Raw genomic sequence first — 20,808 nt, 5'->3', positions numbered from 1 at the left:
CTTCTGTTTTGACTGATAAGGATCTGAGTTGAAATTTCACAATGGCAAGTATGAACATCCCCAGTCCAAAAATCTAAAATCTAAATCCTGCAAAATCTGAATATTTTGAGGGCCAATGTGATGATACAAGTGAAAATTTTCATACCTCATGTGGCAAATCAGTCAAAACACAGAAAATGCATATAAAAAACTATGTGGCCTGACATACAGATGCAAAAAGAGCACTGCTGGATCAGTAAGAGTTGGATGTTTTTGGAAAGACTCAAAGACACGTATCTAGAAGATTATATATATATATATATATACACACATATATGAAATATATGTCTGAAAGACAAATGAATTTTATGTTTCAATTTCAGTCCTGTCCCTAAGAGACTTCATGTATATCAAGAATTTCAAAATCTAAAATAAAGAAATCCCAAATTGGAAGCATTTCTCATCTCAAGCACCTTGGACGAGCAATGTTCAACCCGTGGTGTATCTCCTCCACATTTACACAAAAGGATAGTGTTGATGGAGCAGATGCAGGGCATTTGCCACTCTACTGCTGGGAAAACCTAATCCTCTTTCATGGCTTTTTATAAAATGATGTTTTCACACCTGTATTGACTGAAGTGAATTAAAGTATTGAGTAGGTTTTTAAAAATGAGTGGCTGAATCACTGTGGTTATACTTGGATGATTAGGACCCTTATGACTCCTTCTTTATTTTATAAAGTTTTATAAAGAAAATTTGATAACAAGAGGGTCAAGAGGAATAAAAGCCAGCAATCTTAAACATGCTCCCTCTATCAGCCTGTTTTTCCTGTCGGTCTGGAATCCTTCCTTTAAATTAGGAAATAGTGGGCTCGGGTACTGCACGTTTCCTCTTCAGTGTAAGTGCAGCACATTTAGATGGTGGAACAGCATCGTGGTCTTGAGATCTTTGTATCAAAAAGGTTTTTAGAACAATGGATTTAATTTAGGTAACAGATATAGGAGAATATGTACTAGGGTATATTGTGACACTTTCATTTCATATTCAGTCTATGCCTAAATATATTCAGTATAGACATGTAAAGGTCCAGATATGGTAGTATGTGCTTTGTAATCCTACACTCATGAGGCCAAATATCTTGAGTTGGAGGTTAGCTTGGGTTATATAATAGTGAAACCCTGTCTAAAACAAACAAAATAAATAAATAAAAAGACATATCCAAATGTGTTTAATTTCTGTAAAATTTTTATTTTTTGGCTTGTTTTTGTTTCGAGACACAGGATATTCAGCCTGGGCTAGCCTGCCTCAAACTTACTATGTTGCTGAGGACAACCTTAAATTCTTGATCCTCCTGCCTCTACCTCTTTAATACTGAGATTACAGGCACATGCCACCATGCCCAGCTATGCTTGATTAACTTCCAAATTTTTGATATACACAATAGTAGTGTTTTCTGGAAGGCCTTTTCTGCTTGTCTCTTTCATTTATAGTCAATAATTGAGTTCCATGATTCAGTCTAGAATTGTAAGGGAAAGACCTGGGCTTGTACCTTCTCTAGGCACCCACGTTGTTTTTCTTTTAGGACACTTAATGAATATACGGCAGACTCTGTGGTTATGCGCAGGAAGTCTACAGGTTACAGCACCCTGGGGTCAGGAAATGGCACATCTCTGCTCTTTTTCACGTTAATCAACCTAATCTAGAACTTGTCACCCAGTGTTCTTTTGCCTTGTGTTTAAAATGTGGAGGAGGTGGGGCTGTGACCACCTATGCCAGGGCTGTGTTCTTTTAGTCAGATGTTATGTGAAACAGCCATTTGTTTGTTCATTTGTCAAGACTCTTGGGGCACACAAGCTTTTGTGACAATACACACAATGACATCAGGAAGTTCCACTTAAACAATATAAAGAAACCCACAGTTATAACCTCTGTGCACCAGGCTTAGCTTGGGGTTTACCATGTCTCTTTAAAATTTCTTGTGGTTGGAGTAAATTACCTTAGAGGCCTCTTCTAATCCTGAAGTTCTTTGAGTTTATACTTATCTTTAGCAATGATGTAAGTCATCTACATTTCCTTTCTCTAATCTACAACTGTTCTTAATGCTACAACATTAATAAAAAGTTGCCATAATGGAAAATATCAATTTTCCAGTGGAGGCAATTGACTTGGATTTTGTCTGGTTTTGTGACAAGAAATTCACTATATAGCTCAGGCTAGCTTCCACAACTACCAGTAATTGGCTATTTTTGTTTGTTTTGAGACAGGGTCTCCCTGATGCCCTAGCTGGCCTGGAACTTGCTGTGAAGACTAGGTTGACCTTGATCTCACAGAGACCCCCGCTGGTGCCTCCTGAGTGCTGGGATTAAAGATGTGTGCTACCCACCCCAGTTAATTGGCTTTAAAAAAAAAGATATTAGAAATTAGGGCACTCTTACACATAGATAATTCTGAATTGTGCTTTGTAATTATAGTTATTTTTAAATGCTATCACTGTGCCCATTTAGAACCTACATTAATAATTTTCTTGTTGCTGTAATAAAATAATCCTACAAGAAGCGATTGAAGACAGGAAGGGTTTATTTTTGTGTTACAGTTTGAGGGGATATAGTCCGTCATGTGAAGAAAGCAGGGTGGCAGGAGTGGAGGGGGCTGTCAAGAAGCAGAGAGCAATAAATATTCTTGCTCAGCTAGATTTCTCCCTTTCATGCAATTTGGAGCCCAAGTCCAATGAGCTGGTGCCATTTACATGTGGGGCGGATTTTTCCACCTCAATCAACCTAATCTAGATAATCCCTTACAGACATGTGCAGAGGCTCAACTCTGATTCTAGATGCTGTTCAGTTGACAATATTAACTGTCATAGAACCTAAAACTGTAGTGCTGCCTTAATGTCCTTTTGAGGTGTCTCCGTTACTGAGTAGTGTTGAGTGAAGCATGCAGTAGGTTCTCAGTAGGTTCTGTCTTCCTATGGAGAACTCAGTAGCTCAGATGTTCTGAAAATTCACTCTTCCATCATAGATTATTTTTTCCCTCATAGGAACATTATGGGTCAATAAAATCCAGGTCATTTAAGTTCTAATCAAATACCAGTTTCTGTTTTTACAGAATACTTTCTGTTTTCTCATGCATCATCTATGTTTTGAAGAAAATCTGAATTGACCAGCTGAAAGGCTAAACGTAGAGTTAACTCAGAGGCACCTTTTTCACAGTAACAGCAAATTAAAAATTTTAGAAGTTTATCCTTTTGAACTTAAAAAGAAAAAAAAAAAATATAGGGTCTTACATAACCCAGGCTGGCCTTGAACACACTGTGAATCTGAGAATGACCTTGAACTCTTAACCCTCCTGCCTCCACCTCTCTGCCTCAGACTACAGACATGTATTACCACTCATTAAACATGTTTCAGTGCTCACTAGTTGGCAGAATGCATTTGTAGAGATTTCCTGGCATGAACGTGGAACTAGAGCAGAAACTGTTTCTGAGGAGCTCTTGTCCCTGAAATGAGGACAGACAATGAGGTACAAAATATTTTCCATTCAGTGTGTTCTACAACTGGCCACACACAGAGAATAAGTGTCTGTGAGATGCCCAAACCTAAGTGACACATCTACAATGGAATCTCTATACCTAAGGCCATGGAACATACTAGAACAAGGGATAGAGCGAATACTAATGCATCTCTCAACTCTCACCAGTGAAGTTCCCTCATGCAACAGAGGGCAATGAACACAGAAGGCCACAACTGGCCAAAGTAGAGAATAAGAGACTGCAGAGTATGTGTTCCTGGACAGGACTCCTATATTAAACCTCACCCACCCATAGCTTAGGGATCATTGTGGAAGAAAGAAGAAAGATTCTAAGAACCAGGGGTGGTACATGACCATAAGGAAACAGAGTCTTACAGGCTCCTGGGAACTTACTCATAGGAACTTACAGCAATTGTGACAGCATACATAAGACCCATGCAAACTCAATCGGATAAAACCCAGCATAGAACTGGGGAAATGGGCAGGAGGCCCCAACCTTAACCGAGGAACTATTGTCAGCTGATCACTGCTAGATGAGGGAGAGTTGCTAGATAGGCTGAACAGGCTCCAGAGTATGAATTCACATCGAGAGACAGCTGGGTACACAAACTTGACTCAATAGGCTTTAACATATAAGACAGAATGCATGAAATCTTGTGGATAGGCTATGAGGGGGTACAGATAGATAGGGGAGGTCTAAATATGATTAAAATGTATTCTATGAAATCCACAAAAATTCAATTAAAAATAGACATCAGAAAAAAAGTAACAAGAAATTTAAAAAACAATTTCATGCTGGGTGTGGTGGTGCATGCCTGCAATCCTGGGACCTGGGAGGCTTGAAGCAGGAGGATTATGAGTGCCAGGCTAGATTGGGTTCTATAGGGAGACCCCATCTCACTAAAACTAGTAAGTAAATTAATACGAAAAAAGAAAAAAATTCCATTCAGTATGTGAGAATCCCATTGAGCTTGGTTCCTCTGGAGAGGAATGGGCCAACCATAATGCATGTACATAAAGGAGACAAAGGGAAGAGGGTGCAGGCAATGGGATGATTCCCTGCACACCCACATTCGATGGTGCAAATATAATTTGCCTCATTTGTTCTTAAATAGAAATGTATAAAAATACAATATTTGCTCTGTAATTTCTCGTGATAATATTTTCTCTTCTTTAGAGAAACTGTCAGCTATTATTTAAAGACTATTTCCTTTCCCAGGGCAAGAGTCACACTGTGTCTACTGTTATTTATACACCATGAAATTTATTTAAGTGGAGATTAGCACACTGGAAGTTGTCCTTGACTTCTGTCTATACCAAAAACACTTCCTGAAGGCTTGGGCCTGTGGTGGTTGATATGTTGTGTGTATTTTTTTCCCCCACCATAGGAAATTCCTGGAATAACCCTTGTGACAGATGAGATCTCCTTGCCACTTATGAAGGTAAGTCAATTTCAAGGAGAGAGAAAAACAGTTATGCCTGAGGAAATCTCTGCTGTCCCCAGTACTGTGGTGGTTCTAGAAGGTATTGCAGCCTGGCAAAGGTGGATGAGGACCAGGGCAGCTGGGCTTCTTGGAGAATCCTTCCACAGTGGCTGAGTAAACACTGAGTATGATATTACAGCAATTCTTGGACTGCGTTTTGAAGATGGAATTTTGTGAAGATAGGAGAGAAATACAGAGCTCAACTCGAGCCATCCACTCTAATACTTGCAATAAGGCCTGAAAACAGTTCTTAGTGGAGGAGTTCTTGTAAATTATCTTTAGTGTACCTAGAAGCTGTTTTTACTTTGTCTGTAGTCCTGCCTTCAAATGTTCATAACACACACACACACACACACACACACACACACACACACACACACCTCTCAAGCTTTGTGTACCTCTATCCTGTGCACAAAGCTTCTCAGTGTCCTTCTGCAGTCCTCTGGTTTCAGAGTATAATGGGGAGGATGGGGTGGGGTGAGGTAAGTAGAAAAGAACAGGCATGTAGTTAAAACCTTGGGGGTCTTTAGTACAGTTTCCTTGAAGCTCCTTTGTTGCTTTTGGCATCGCCTCCTAGTAATTATAGCTTGTTGTAGCCTGGGAAATCTCAGCTCCTGGCAGTAGCAGGTCCGTGTGCTGAAGCCTTTTATTTACATTTGATGCTTTTGGATCCATAGGCCTGGGCAGCTGGGGGCAAGGCTGGGGCGTTTGAGGTCACAGTGGTGCACTGGGGTCAAGAGAGGACAGAAGGAAGCTGTCTTAGTGGTTCTAGCTTTTGGGCCTAAGAAGAGTCCCTTGAGGATAGACTGGCCAGCTGTCTCTAGGACCAAGTGCCAGGACACTGTGAAACCCTTCCGGTGTAGGAAGATGGAAGGAAAAGCCAGGTTCTCTTGAGGGTTAAAGGGTGTCTTCTTCATCTTTTAATTTCATTGTTTCTGTTTTTTTGTTGTTTACTTGGTGCACCCGTGTCATGCAGAGGCCAGAAGAGGGTGCCAATAACTAGTAATGGTTATTTCCACCAAATCCATAATGTGTTTAATTGACAAATAAGTGAAGAGCTTTCTTTCTTATTTTCTGCTTTGGTGCTGAGGAGTGAACTCAGATCTTGAGTACACTAGACAGGTGCTTTACCATTGTGCTGTACCCCCAGCCTCCTGAGTAGCTGGGATTTGGGATATGCACCACCATGCCTCACCAGGAGAACAATTTTAGAGGAAAGAAATACCATCCACAATTCTGCAGTTTCTAGAATAACTATTTGTCTAGAATAACTCTTTGTCACAGGTGTGCATAGTTTGCTTAGCAGTTATGATGGTCCAGAGAAATTTGATAAATATTTTGAATTCATAAAAAAATTTCATGTTGTTAAATAAACTAATGATTTCTAATGATTCTCTTGGATTGCCATGTCTGAATTTATTTGATCAGTCTTCTGGTTTTGGGAATTTAATTATCTCTGCATTTCCGAGGCTATGACTTAATGCTAAAGTGCTTATCTCCTCTCTCTCTCTCTCTCTCTCTCTCTCTCTCTCTCTCATACACACACACACACACACACACACACACACACACACACGCATTCTCTTCCTCCCTCCCCTCTCTCTGTATGTGAAGCCATGTGTTTCATACCCCCTATTTTCCCCTCCTTTGACATTTCTGTTTCTTCTCATTTTTTTCCTTCTCTCCTACAGTTACCTTTAAAAACTTTTTTTGTTGTTTATTTACTTTGTGCACCCGTGTCATGCAGTGTCTACAGAGGCCAGAAGAGGGTGTCAGATGCCCTGTAGCTGGAGTTATGGATTGAAGTTAGCTGCCATGTGGGTGCTGGGAACCAAAGCTGGGTTCTCTGAAAGAGCAGTCAATGTTCTGAACCACCGAGCCATCTCTCCAGGCCCTCCTGTCGTTACCTCTTAGCATGTGGTGTAGATAGTTGTTTCCCATTCCCAAGTCCCATGAGTGCTTAATAGTTTAGTGGTTGCACAAATCTCATATACTAGTAGCACTTGGGACAAGTCTGGTGAGCTCCAGACCTTGTTAGGACCCTGTCCATGAAGACATCATCTATGCAGAAGGCAAAGATGTACTTCTGGACAGGCCTTGAACTCAGGAGCTGCTACTGGCTTTGGTGTGACCAGCTCCCTCCACCCCCACCTCCATGGCTCAGCATGAGCCTCTAATTCTGGGTCATTCTGGGTCACAGGACAGCTGTCCCAAGCTTGCATTTCTTTCTCCAACTCTGCTTGCATTATGCCACTCACTATAAGCTACTGCCTTTGCCTTTGACCTACTTCTTCTACCCCAAGTCCCAGATTAATTATATTATGGTGGCCCTGCTTGCCGGGGGCACCTCCCATGTTCTACCCTGCTGTAGCTCCTGTCATGGGACTTTAGGAGTTACCTCTGAACACACGTGACCTGAACCACAGGTTACCTTGAGAATGGTGCTTGCTGCTGAACTCTGAGTTGAGGCCCCAGGGTCCTCTGTTTACTCTGACCACACTCATTTCCTCTCTCCTGGTAAAGAGTCAAGGGAGGGAGGGGCAAAGTGAAAAGAGAGATGTATTTTCCTCTTGCTCTTTCTGCAAACAATCCTGCATGGGGACATGGAGCACTTTATAAATGTTTAACATATTGCTATAGTCTGAGTGTTTGTTCAAATTTATATGTTGAAGTCCTGACCCCTAAGGTGATAGTCTTAGGAGGCGGCAAATTTGGAAGTGTGATTAGATCCAGAGACCTCGTGATTTGGATTGGTGTCATTTTTTTAAAAAAGACGGAGGAGATCTAACTCACTGTGTGGTAACATGTCACAGTGAAAACAAAGCTGTCTAAGAAATGGAAGAAACAGGCCCTAGTCAGACACTGGATTGACCCACAATTTGATTTTGGATATCCCAGTCTCAAGAACTGTGAGGAATAAATACTTGTCATTCATAAATCACTTAGTTGATGGTCTTTTGTCATAGCAGCTGAGTGGACTAAAGCATGGGGACATGCTGGGGCAGATAAATGTGTAGTGTTAGAAAGAGATTGTCATTTGAAAGATAAGACTTCCTCACTTCATATAAAGTTCACTAAATAATTTTCAAAATTCTATAAAAAGCACGTTGTAACAAGGTCCATGTTGTCAAGGGTGACCTTCCTAGGAATAGCCTTGTCTCTTGAGAAACTCTGGGTCCCTCTGGGGAAGGCAGCAACTTTCATAAAAGGTTAAAAATTGTAACTGATTTTATAGTGAGGAAAGAAACCACTAAAACGATTTAACCACAGGAAGCAGTAGCCTACTCAAATATAAGGGTAAAAGTGTGAGCATGCTGCAATAGAGGAATCGGGTATTTTGCCAAAGTTGTTTTAAAAATCAGACCTTTTATTTTTACTTTCTCTTTTTTTAATTTTTGAGACAGGATCTTTCTATGTAACCCAGGTTCCCCTTGAATTGTTGATCCTTCTGCCTCAGCCTCCCAAGTGCTGAGATCCCAAGCCTGTACCACCATGCCTGGCTCAAAACTGGACATCTTTGGTGTATTTAGCCACTTGTTTAGAGATTACTGGTTACCTGACCTGGAGACTGGGGAGGTTGAGTGACTTAAAGCACTACCTCCTTATGGCCTCTGAGGTGTGAATACTGTGTGTCTATCAGGATATGCGGCCCCTGAGCATCAGTGTGAAGGTGTCGAGCTGGGCTACCTGGGCTCTTCTCCATCCAGACTCTTGATGTTGTGCTTCATTTAAAACATGTTTTAGGGGCTGGAGAGATGGTTCAGCAGTTAAGAATACTGGTTGTTCTTGCAGAAGACCTGGGTTCAAATCCTAGCACCCACACAGCAGCTAACAACTGTCTGTAACTCCAGTCCCAGGGGATCCGACAGCCTCTTCTGTTCTCCACCGGCATTGCATGACATGGGCGCACTTACCTACATGCACGCAATACGTGCCTACACATAAAATAAAAATAATAAATGAAATAAAAAAACATGTTTTAAAACTGCTTTAATCAGACAGAGCAAGAGTATAATTCATTGCTTAGTGAAACACAAAAGTCATTCCTTTTTTTTTTTTGGAACACCCCCCACCCCCCACTAATACATATAGAAACATATAGGCAAAAGATTTGTTAGAGATCGGAAGTATCAGCACAATCAGTGCAGACAGCTCACAAGTTTTAAATGTCCTGAGAATCATTGTTTTGACAGAGATGCAGCACTTTTGCAAGTGTCAGTTGGCTGTGTGGGGCATAGCTAGTACCTAGACTTTGGATTCCACATGTTTTCTGGGACTGAGTTACAGAAAATTCAATTAATATTATAGGTATAATTTTGTGCTGTCGCAAAGCACCATTACTCATTATACACAGAACTTTGGGCTGATAAACTAATTCTTGCCGTTCTGCAGAGGTGGGATCATACTATTTCCTAGCTATAAAATTGAGAAATGGACCCAGGACTGGGAATTCTTTTTTTTGTTTCTCTCTTACTAACTCATATGGGTTGAGCTTCTCTAATGTGTACTTTTGGCTAGAGATATAATGTTCAATTTTTAAGGCTGAGAGGTGGGAAATATCTTATTTAGCATTGACTTCTTCTGGTCATATGCTCTGAGAGAGCCCAGAGAAAACAATGTGAGATAGATGGCCATACTTAGAGATTATGTTTAAAATTATCCAGCCCATTAAAAACAAAACAAAACAAAATGACTGATAGAACTACACAGTTGGGTCATGGAAGTTGAAATTTTGCTAGACGTTGGGGCAAGAGGAAGCTTATTTATATTGATGAGACTTGAACTTGTGCATGCCGGTATCTTAGTGGTCAGCCTCTAGTCGTTTATCATGTTTAGGGAGGTTCCTAGTTTAGCACGGTACCTTGCTAGTTTATGTCCACTTAAACATTTTCTATTACACTCTATCTGTATAAGAGGCAGTTGGTTGCTAAGTTTCTCCGGACTGTAAGTAAAAGCTGGTCTTGAGATGAGATCCACTGAAGATCCAAAAAAAGACTGAGGGGTTAGCTCTGCTGGTTGAGTCCTGGCACACAGAGTAAAGGGTTCTCTCAGAGTTCCTCCTCCCCTAAGAAGATGCTGATTAGCCGGTAGAAGTAGGAACAAAGCCAGAGGGCCTCTGAGAAATGAAAGGCAGATGTCTATTCCTGGCAGTGATTTGCAGATGAGCCAGTACCACAGGGCCTTTTTTGTTCTGTTTTTGGATCAATTGGCAATCCAAATCATAAATGGGAAACAGTCCCTTAATGCAACTCATTGGCCCTTTTGTTCAATTAGTGGTTGTGATGGGTTGCACATGGTGATTGTTTCATGGCATCCTAAGAGACAAATGAAATAATTTCTAAAGAAGACACTAGGAATAATTTTCTTTCAAAGTAAAAAAGTTAGAACTCCCTTTTGTGAAGGAAGAAGGCTGTTTGCCATTCCTTGGTAATCTCTTTGCTCTAGTGACTCTCTCAGGAGGAGCTAAGCTCATACATAGTTTCCTTATAACACATTTCTGTGTATTTAAAAAGATTGTTATGTGTGATGAATGTTTGCATGCCCACATGTCTGTATGTGTACCACATCTGTGCACTTGCCTGCTGAGGCCAGAAATGTATATCACATCCCCTGGAACTGGAGTTATAGGCAGTTGTGAGCTGCCATGTGGGTACTGGGAACTGAATTTAGGTTCTTTGCAAGAGCGGCAAGCTCTCTTAACTGCTGGGTCACCTCTCCAGTACTAATTTTTGTATTTTAAAGTGGCTTTCACTTTGAGTTGTCATTCTTGATGGGTATAGTATTTGGTGCCCTCTCTAACCCCATTAGATAAATGCCAGTTGACTTGGTGACTTTCTGAGTTCCCATCTATGGAGTAGCTTTCTGTGTCTCAAGTTACCCCCAAGCGTAGTATGAGGCACTGGGCTGGGCTGATAGGGTGGGCTGTGCAGACTCTATTCTCTCCTCCTTTTCCTTCAAGGTGCAATGTCACTGCAAGGTGAAATTTTTTTTTTATTTGTTAAAACTACTTTTACTCCCTGGGTCAATAAATATGTTGGTGTCATCTTAGAATTTGGGATCCCTTTTTAAAAAAATTTATTATTTTTATTTTATGTGTATGACTGTATTGCCTGCATGTATGTGAGTGCACCCATGTCGTACAATGCTGTGGAGGTCAGAAGAAGGTTTCTTCCTCTGGAACTGGAGTTAAGGATGGTTTGTAACTGCCATGTGGGTGCTGGGAATCGATCCCTGGTTCTCTGCAAGAGCAGTCAGTGCTTTTAATTGCTAAGCCATCTCTCCAGCCCCAGAATTTGGGATCCCTTAAAGAGAGATCTTAGTCTCCTCTTTAACCACATCTCATATTTCTAAGCAGTCACAAGCCTTTAGACAGGGTTGTGGATTGAGTGCTATGTTTCAGGGGAAGGAGAGTGACTGGGGTTACTTGGGCATGCTCAAACCAAAGATCATCTGAGGAACTTGAAAAATTCACAAGGCTCAGGCCACGCACCAAGCCAATTAAATCTCTGGCAGATGGAATTTCTTTCTTTTCTTTTTCTTTTCTTTTCTTTTTTGACCTATTTATTGTTATTTTGTATGTGTATGAGTATTTTTCCTGCATGTATGTAAGTGTATAACATGTACAATGTCTGTGGAGGCCAAAAGAGGGCATTGCATCCCCTGGAACTGGTTATTAGTTGCCACCTGGGTACTAGGAACCAAACCTGGGTCCTCTGCAAGAGCATCCAGTGCTTTTAATCACTGAGCCATCTCTCCAGCCCCCAGATGGTATTTCTAATGGGCAGTGGAGGCTGGGAACCACATGCTAGATTCTGCTGTATACCACAGAATAAAGGGATCCGATATCCTCTTCTAACCTCTTTGGGCACAGCATGACACAGGTGCAGTTACATACGTGCAGGCAATGGATTCATACACATAAAATAAAAACAATAAATAAAATATTTCAAAATAATTTTTTGATTTATTTGCCTTTATTTTATATGTATAAATAAATGCCCACAGAAGTCTGAAGAGGGCATCAGATCCCCTGGAACTTGGATTACAAATGGTTGTTAGCTTTCATGTGGGTGCTGGGAACTGGACCCAGGTCCTTTGCAAGAGCAGTCAGTGTTCTTAACTGCTGAACTATCTCTCCTGCCCTGAGAAGAATGTTTTTTAGAAACTACAGTGAGAGTAGGGTCTTCTGTCAGCAGGAGTACTTGGCCTTAGGAGACCAGGCCACAGAACAGTGGAGCCTGAGTTCTCTCTCTTATCCTATCCTGCAAAATTGGCGTAAATCCCATAAGGTCTGCTATGACAAAGCACACAGATCTATAGCCAAACTGACCACTAGATGTCACCACAACACCATCTTGTTTTCTGACCCTGGCGCTGGTGTTCTCAGGGCTAGATGTAGGACAGCAAGAAGGCTGTAGACACTGCCAGTCTGGAACTTACCTAGTCCTGCCACAGGCCTGCAAGATTAATTTGTGGAATATTATTGTTTTTTAATGAAAAGTAGGAATAAGGGGTAATAAAGATGCATCCATTATATACAAAGAAAAGGTGAGCAGTTACCTTGAAGTCCTTACCTGAAGAAAAGATAAGGAGCCAGACTTGACTCCAGCATACCCATTTACCCTGGAAACACTTCCTTACTTTAAGTTCTCTTATTTATTTTGTAAGTTTTTTCTTTATTTTTTGAGAATTTCATACACATATATAAATATGTTTTAGTCAAATTTATCCCCGACTCCCTCCCCTCCATCTTCTCTCACATCATCCCACACTTTTCCTTCCTAACTTCAGGTGCTTTATATAAACTCACTTAAGGCTGCTGGTATGGGCATGGGGCCACTCACTGGAGCATGGGCAGCCCACGAGGGCGGGGATAGCATCCCTGAAGCAAACCAACACTCTCCCTCCTCCAGCAGCTGTCAGTTGGCAATGCCTCTTTAGTTAAGCCACTTCCCTGCCCCTTCCCTGTCCATGCTAGGATTTTGACTGGCTTGATCTTGTGCTGGTATTCTGTATGCAGTCGCAGCTGCTGTGAATTCATGTGTACAATGGTCATATCATGTCCAGAAAACATTGTTTCGAAGCAGCCCTTCACTACCTCTGACTCTTACAATCTTTCTGCCCCCTGTTATGAGATGATCCCTGAGCCTTGAGAGGGGAGGGGAGTTGTGAGTATAGGTGTTCCATTTAGGACTGAGCATTCCACAGCCTCTTATTTCTGCACATTGATCAGTTGTCTGTTTTTGTATTAATTACCATACACTGCAAAAAGAAGCTTTTCTGATGAGGGTTGAGAGCTACACTAATCTATAGGTACAAAGATCTGCATTTAGGGGCAGTTTAATATTTGTCCACTTAGCAGAATAATGGTAGTAGGTTCTCCCCTAGAGTTATGACCTATCCAGAAAGGTTCTTGATCCAGATAACAGTATCAGACATGAGCTCTGTCTTGTGGAGTGGGTCGTAAACCTAATAAGAGAGTGTTTGGTTACTCCCTTAACATTTGTGCCATTATTGCACCAACGGGCATTTTTTGCTGAACTGGTCATTATTGTAGCTCAATTAGTTCACAGGTGGGTGAGACTGATAGTTACTTTTCTCTCCCCATAGTGTGCATAGCACTTTCCAGCACTATAGAAACTAGCCAACAGGGATGAAGCTTTTAGATCACTTCCAGGTTGATTTCTCCATGTTCTATGACTCAAATATGTGATGTTTTCAGCAATAGGGTCTTATCATCAAGTTCTGGAGGGCAACTAAGAGCAATGGCAATAACCTATAATGCTTTGAAGGATCTATAGCACCCCACTGACCATAAGTTTTATTTTCTTGAATTCCACCAAAATGGTTACCCATAACAGTAGGTAATAACTCTCTTTAAGGCCATACATGGCATTTCTGGACACACATCTTTTGTAAATATATATATATATATTAATATATATTGATAAGAATGTGTTATAAAAAGTAATTTATGTCATTGAGAGAGGAGGGGTCTGAAAGGCCCAGCAGAGAGTGGGGTCTGAAAGGCCTTATCCTCCAGCACCACCAATGTCAACACATAATAGAGCATGCACAATGAAGCCTATGTTATGTGAATGACCCGAAGCCTCCAGTACTGGGATGAAAAAGCCCCACCACTTTGTACAGTGTTTGCCATTGATCTTCTTTCTCCTGGCTCTAGCCTACTTTGTCCCTTGAAGTGTATTTTCTTTTAGTAAACACTCTGCTTTTACTGCTCTCCAAGTTCTCTGTCCAGTTTCTTGTTCTGGGACACAAGAACCTGGAAATCCCAGTGGCTGCCTACCCAACTCCCACATCTGCAGATATCATTAACATATTCTTTAACATTAAACATGTATTACTATAATTTTTATTATTAAAAAGTGAATATAATGGTTACATTCTTCAAGATAATACAGTAATAATTCAAAGATCTAGACGGCCAGCTAATTCTGTTTGGGAGAATTTAACAACTATTGTGAAATTTATTTCAACCTTTTGATTCCTAGGTTTTGGAAAGTATCCTTGGAAGTAAATAAGCTTGGCAGGAAAGTAAGCCTTGTCCAGTTGCTCCAAATTATAAGCACATTTTTTCTGACTTAACATGGTGTTGTGATACCACTCAAGCCAAGAGAACGGCTCCCTAGGGAGGAAATGTATTGAATGCAGGCTTCCTGCTGAGCCCAGCCCCAACAGGGAAGTCCTTTTGATTTGGGGAAGTGAGCAGTAGTTCCCTCTGTCATAAATAAGGAGAAAAATAACAAAGAGAGACTAGGCTCCTCAGTCTCTTGAGTTTAGAATTCTCATGCAGACTTGACTGTACTGTGTGGGAAGTGGTCACTAAGAAATGCTGCCACCCAAGAGCCATGGAAGTGAGGCACGGTGGCCCCTGCCGGAGCCTGAACTGCATAGCCAGCTTTTCTAGCTGCTTCTCTTTTTGTCTCCTACAGGTCCACAGCTTGAAGGGGTACTGGGCAAAGCTGAATTCCAACCTAGAGTATGTTAAGTACACCAAGCCCCACTTATACTATCACAACAGTATGGTCAGGAGAGAGTGGCACAACCTGATCTCTGAAGAGGTATGTGTGGCCAGTGACAGCACTGGTGGGCAGCAAAGGCTTAGAAAGGCCAATCACAGGGCTGGCTCATGGGTCCACTCTTCCCATCCCCAGGCTGTGTTGTCTTGCTGACCTCCCAGTGGGTAGTCAGGCTGCTTCTAGTGTCTCTTTCTTTGGAGTACAGAGAGGTGAAGGCACATACAGCACACTCAGAATAGATGTATAAATAATATCCATGTTTCAGATGTGTTGCTGGGTTACTTGCATACCTAATGTTGACTTAGAAAAATCTAGGTGTTCCCCAATTAGCGATTGCTAGGGGTTAAGGAAAAAAGAATCAGTGAGACTGACTATAAAGGAGTCATACAAGGGGGATATTTGGGGAAATAGAATAGTTCTCTATTTTGATTATGGTGGTACATTGTAGTACATGAACCTTTACACATGATAAAATGGCATAGAATTACATACACACATTGTACAATGGCAGGTCCCTGATTTTGGTACTGTAGTGTAGTTATGTCTCCCTTAAGGTACATGAGATCTCTGTACTACTGTTGTTTATAGTTCAGTCTTGTTACATATAGTTGACTTACAAGTTTCTGTGATGATGCTGCCTGAAAATAAAATGTTTAGTGTTTACTTTTAAAAAGCAATATAGGTGTTCTTATTAATGGGGGAATATAGTCATTATTTCTGACGTTCTTAAGTACATGGCTTTATGTTCTTAATGTTTAAAAAAATCCACAAAATCTTTACCTTCCAATTACTGATGTGTTCCTAGAAAACAGGAAGAAGGTCCACGGTATATGTGAGAAACATTCTTGATAATGCAATTAAGTAAGTAAAATCAAGGTTTCTACATCTGTCAGATGTCTGTCTTTCATCTTGTTTGCTACTTTTATTGTATAGTCTCAGCAAAATGATGCTTTTGAGTCTATGAACACCACTTGACTCTATGAACATCAGTTCTAGTGGGAAAATCGTCTAGGCTAAGCTTTGTAGACTTGTACCCTGGAATAGATGAACTATGATGGATAAGTGATAAAAAAAGGCTTTTATTAGGGAGTACTTTTGAGGATGAAAATAGAAAGTAGGTTGATTTTTTTTTTTTTAAGTTCTTAGTGGTCTGGGATGCTTGCTCTTATTTTGAAAGCATGTTTTCTGGGCAGATGAGTCATCTTAGAGTGCTAAAAGTATAGGCTTCATTCCAACCACTATTCTATTTTCTGTCTTCATTATTTCCAATAACCGAGAGCAGCAATTGTTCTAAATAATTGCTGTTGTTGGCACTAAAGGGCTTTGAGACATAATTGCTCAATGTGCCTTTTGGTATATTGATTAAAGTTCCTGAGGTTACCATGAGCCTGAGAACAGTTTCTGCAAGAGTCTTAAGGGGCTTTAAAGGAGGATATCTTTGTACAGTGTTTTTACATTTTAAAAAATGATGCTTCCTTTGTAAATAACAGTCAATTTCTTCACAGGGTGATTTCTTACATGGAAACAAGGAATTTGGGTAAGAAAAGACCTGCTTTTAAACCTTCCCGAGTTCATGTTTTGGTGTAACACTGTTCTTCCTAACCAGTGGGTTGGCAAGAAAATCACTTTCACACCACCTGTGAGAGTGACCACGTAGCCACTTACATGTCCACCTTGGCACCAGGACCTTCAGGGATAGCTGCTGAGTGTGCTTTTGCTGGAGGAGGCTCTGGGATCTGGCCTTCTGGTTTTCCCCATTTTCCCTCTGAGAGCTGATCTAATTAGCATGGCTGTACCACAGGGTGTACTTGGCAGTTGTCTTGCATGGGTTGAGCTCTCTCCAGCTGTCTGATAAACAGAGTTTTTGACTTATATGTGCCTTTTATTTTGGTTATACCCTGAGCTTAGTCCCAAGGAGCAAAGATGAGCCTGCAGGTCAGCAGTATGGTTCTAGACGCCAGCTTAAATTCCAAAACTTCTTAATGCTAGCCATAGATAAATTGTTCTTAGTCAGTACCTAGTGTATGTGGGGTACCAGAGGCTGCTTCATCGTGTGTGTGTGTGTGTGTGTGTGTGTGTGTGTGTGTGTGTGTGTGTGTGTGTGTGTACATCATTTCTAAACCAAGTGACAGGCTGATAGGTGTTACCTAATTCTTGGGTTCAGGGGGTAAGGGATATGGGCAGGAGGGGAGTTGAAGGAGACGAGAGGGAGATCGGAGGAGTCTTTCCAAAAGGGAGTGTTAGCTAAGTTAAACCTTGACAGATAGGGCGGTTTAGCCTGTGATAACTGGGGGAGGAAAATGGTGAATATATCCAGTTCTGAGCCTTTGTTGTGCTGGTGTTCACAGTAATACTTTCATGCCTCCTGAAGGTCAGCCTTCATTAAGGAAACAATTTTTATCCACTCCTGTTTCATGGGTTTGGACGTTTTAGGTATGTGTTGGGGAACCCTAACAAAATTAATTACAACAGTGTGTAGCAGTTCACCCATCAGCTGTATACACAGCCCAGTGAACCATGAAGGTGACTAGACTCCACAGGAACTAGCTTCAGCCTGTATAACCAGGCTGTTGGAGCCTGTAGCCAGGAGTTCTGACCTGCCAGACAGGGTGTGGATGTGTCCAGGGCCATCTTCTTTGTGTGGCTGAGTTTTGCAGTGTGGGAACTGTTACTGCTGGCCTAGGGGAAGGCTTCAGATGGTGTGTACTCTGCCTGCTTTCAGTTCCTCTGGTCGGTGCTTGCTTGCTGTTTGCTGGTCAGTCTCTCCCAATGTACTTTAGGAAACTGCCTCTTCCTCTCATATTTACTTCCTTTGAAGAATGCTTTCACTGCCAGAAGCAGAACACTGCAAAATGTATGTTGGGTTCACATTCTGAATGTTTTATCTTAATCCAGAGGGTTGAGTGCATTGGGGTGGTGTTTATCCTGAAGATTCAGGCAGTGCCCATGCCTATCCAGAAGGAAGCATTATTCTGTGGGTTCTGCCTTCCTGCCTGTCTTTGGGCCTCTGAGATTCTGAGAAAGAACAAAGTAGAAGCTATGTTGGGGGAGTCACAGGGCAGACCAGCCAGGCAGCCTGCTTGCCTGTTCCTCCTGTCTTGCTAGCGTAGGGTCAGTCAGTGAGGGGGGATATAAAATTTGATTTAACCTTCATACTACCATTACATCTTGACCTAGTGGCCTCTCCAGTCTGACAACTTGTGTCAATCAGTATTATTTGCCACAGTTTATGACTGTTCCATTAGCTCAGTAACTTCTAAGGTCATTGAACTATGGGGGATCAGGATGTAGAAGGGGGACCACCCAGTCTTCCATCAAGCCCCAACATCTTTATAGCTATGCCCCTTTGAGGGTTTACTGTCTCCAGTGAGGGGAGAGCTTCTTAGAAGTTGGTTAATCCTAATGTTGACTAGAAATCAAAGCCAGAACCTACTGGTGTGGTCAAAGTGTTTCTGTTTTCCTTTTTCTAGGGCTTTCTCTGTTTTGCAGGACTCATCACCTGAGGGATAAGTTCAGCTTGTAGGACTAGGTGACACTTAGGTATTGAGGAAATTTCAGCCTGTCATGGAAGTGTTATGTTTTCCCAGTGACTCAGAGAAGGCAAACTTGGGCTGGTTCTTCTAACCCACTTCCTGAAAGCTACCCATTTGACTGCTATGCTGTTCAATTTCAGAGCCAAGGTTAATACCTCTCTTTCAAGAGGAAGATAACCACCAGCGGCTACTCATGGGTCTGGTACGTAGTCTGCTGGCTTCTCCATGCTGGCAAGCAGTGATCCCAAGGAAATTTTCCACTATGTTTTCAACAAACGGTTGCTGCCAACATGGCAGACCCCAGGTGTCCAGTGGCGAGCAGAGCACAGATGGTCTCTGCCTTCTTGGGCTGTGTAGTCTAGTGGAGGCGACACATTAGTCACACGAATAAGCATGTAATTGTTGGCCATGATATGGGATATATGTCATGAAGAGTGCTTAAAAAAGAAAGTAATGCTTTTGTGTGTTTGTGTTTTTATTTTATTTTTGAGAATTTCATACATGAGTATTTGCATTATTCCCATCCCTCCCAGTCCCCTGCACCTTCTCCCAAGACCCCCGACTCACTCTCATTTTTGTTCTCTTCTTTGATGCTAAATATATATTTAATAATAATATATCACATTTATATTATACATATTATATATATATATATAATGCACTGAGTTCATTTAATGGTGCTTATGTGTACCCAAGAGTAACACTCTCGTGGCATTTGTATTTGGTGTTTAAAATACAGCAGAGGAGGGCTGGGATGGTAGCTCAGTCAGGAAAGTGCTTCCATGCAAGTAGGAAGACCTGAGTTTGGATCTTTGGCAACCACATAAAAGTCAGTATAATGACATGTATCTGTAATCCCAGCCCTGGGGAGGCAGAGACAGGCAGATCCCTGGAGCTCAGTGACTGACCAGCCTAGCTGAATCAATAAACTGCAGATTCAGTGAGAGATGCTGTCTCAAAAACCAAGATGGAGAGTAACTGTGGAAGACACTCAGTGTTGACTTCTGTCATCTATATACATGCATACCTGCACCCACATGAACACATTCATATACCATACACATAAATAAATAAGTAAATAAACTAGGATATTATTTTTGAAATTCTAATGACAGGATGACCAAAGAAGCAGAAATAAAAATAAATTAATTGAACAGTGGAATTGACAAATAAATACAAAAGCTTTTCAAAGTGATGAGTTATCTAGAAATTCTAATAAAATGTTTCTAATAATATACAGACTTTAGAATGACATAATATGTTACCTTAGATACAATAGCAAGTTAGAAATATGAGAGAAATAGATATAACTCCATCTTCACACTCCTGATATTTCCATTTAAATGAAGAGTTTTCTTGTTGAATAGAAATGGCAAAACTTGATACAAAAAGAAATAATCCAGAAGCAGCTGGCAAAAGAACTCATTGAGTAGAGGCACTGTGCACAAGCCTGGTGGCCCGAGTTCTAGCCCTGCATCCCCAAGGTAGTAGAAAACCCACACCTGGTTCTCTCACCTCCATCCTGCATCCCCAAGGTAGTAGAAAACCCACACCCCGTTCTCTCTCCCCCCCCCGCTCACACACACACACACACACACACACACACACACACACACACACACACACACAGAGTAAATAAATATCCTGTAAACACAGTATCTGTGAATTAATTTGAAAAATTTGTCAAAGATTATTTCCAAAGAAGGTCTCTAATTCTCTCAAACTTTCAAGGACCAGCTTATCCTCATATTGTGAAAAGTAATTTTTTGAAAGAAGATAGAAAGTGTCTTGGTCCTTTTAAAGAGTTCACACACCTTAGAACTAAAATCCAACAGTGATCACACCTATGAATCTAGAAGCTATATGCCTAATTAAAATACCTTCCAGTGGTCTCCTGAAAACATACTAGAGAGATGTACAAGGAACTGTATCAATGAAAGTCACATTACAAGGGAGACTTAGTATCAGGAATGTGTTAGTGAAATTCATATTACAAAGTCAAAGAGGAAGAAACAATCTCTCCAGGTGCTGAAAGAGAAGATGTCAAATTCAATAACTGGGATATAGTAACTCAGTAAGACAAATTGTCTAATTTTAATAGCCAAGATATTTTTAATAGAATTCTAGAGATATTCCTTTAGTCACAAAGAAGTTAACAATCTGTTATTTAAAACATAATTTTACATTGTTCTGAAAATTGTAATCACTGCACTGAGATGTTATGACTGCCTAATTAAGTGGTCA

The 20,808-nt window shown here is 41.1% G+C and overlaps 1 protein-coding gene across 9 annotated transcripts in view; it reads left to right on the top strand.

Moving 5' to 3' along the window:
* The window catches only part of Gsap (gamma-secretase activating protein), a 108,991-nt gene that overhangs the window by 71,661 nt on the left and 16,522 nt on the right, over window positions 1-20,808 (top strand). For 8 of the 9 annotated variants that reach the window (XM_017797553.2, XM_017797554.2, XM_029562358.1 and 5 more), the window contains 5 exons: window positions 4,896-4,949; window positions 14,945-15,073; window positions 15,837-15,892; window positions 16,537-16,568; window positions 18,705-18,766. In XM_017797553.2, coding sequence (XP_017653042.1) covers window positions 4,896-4,949; window positions 14,945-15,073; window positions 15,837-15,892; window positions 16,537-16,568; window positions 18,705-18,766 — 333 coding nt within the window. The remainder of the gene's footprint in view (window positions 1-4,895; window positions 4,950-14,944; window positions 15,074-15,836; window positions 15,893-16,536; window positions 16,569-18,704; window positions 18,767-20,808) is intronic. The other variant, XM_029562359.1, reaches the window with a different exon arrangement.

Source organism: Nannospalax galili, unplaced genomic scaffold, assembly GCF_000622305.1.
Source record: "Nannospalax galili isolate Female #2095 unplaced genomic scaffold, S.galili_v1.0 scaffold312, whole genome shotgun sequence".
Lineage (NCBI taxonomy): Eukaryota > Metazoa > Chordata > Mammalia > Rodentia > Spalacidae > Nannospalax > Nannospalax galili.
The sequence above is the reverse complement of the archived record's forward strand: the minus strand, read 5'-3'. Positions and strand labels throughout refer to the sequence as shown.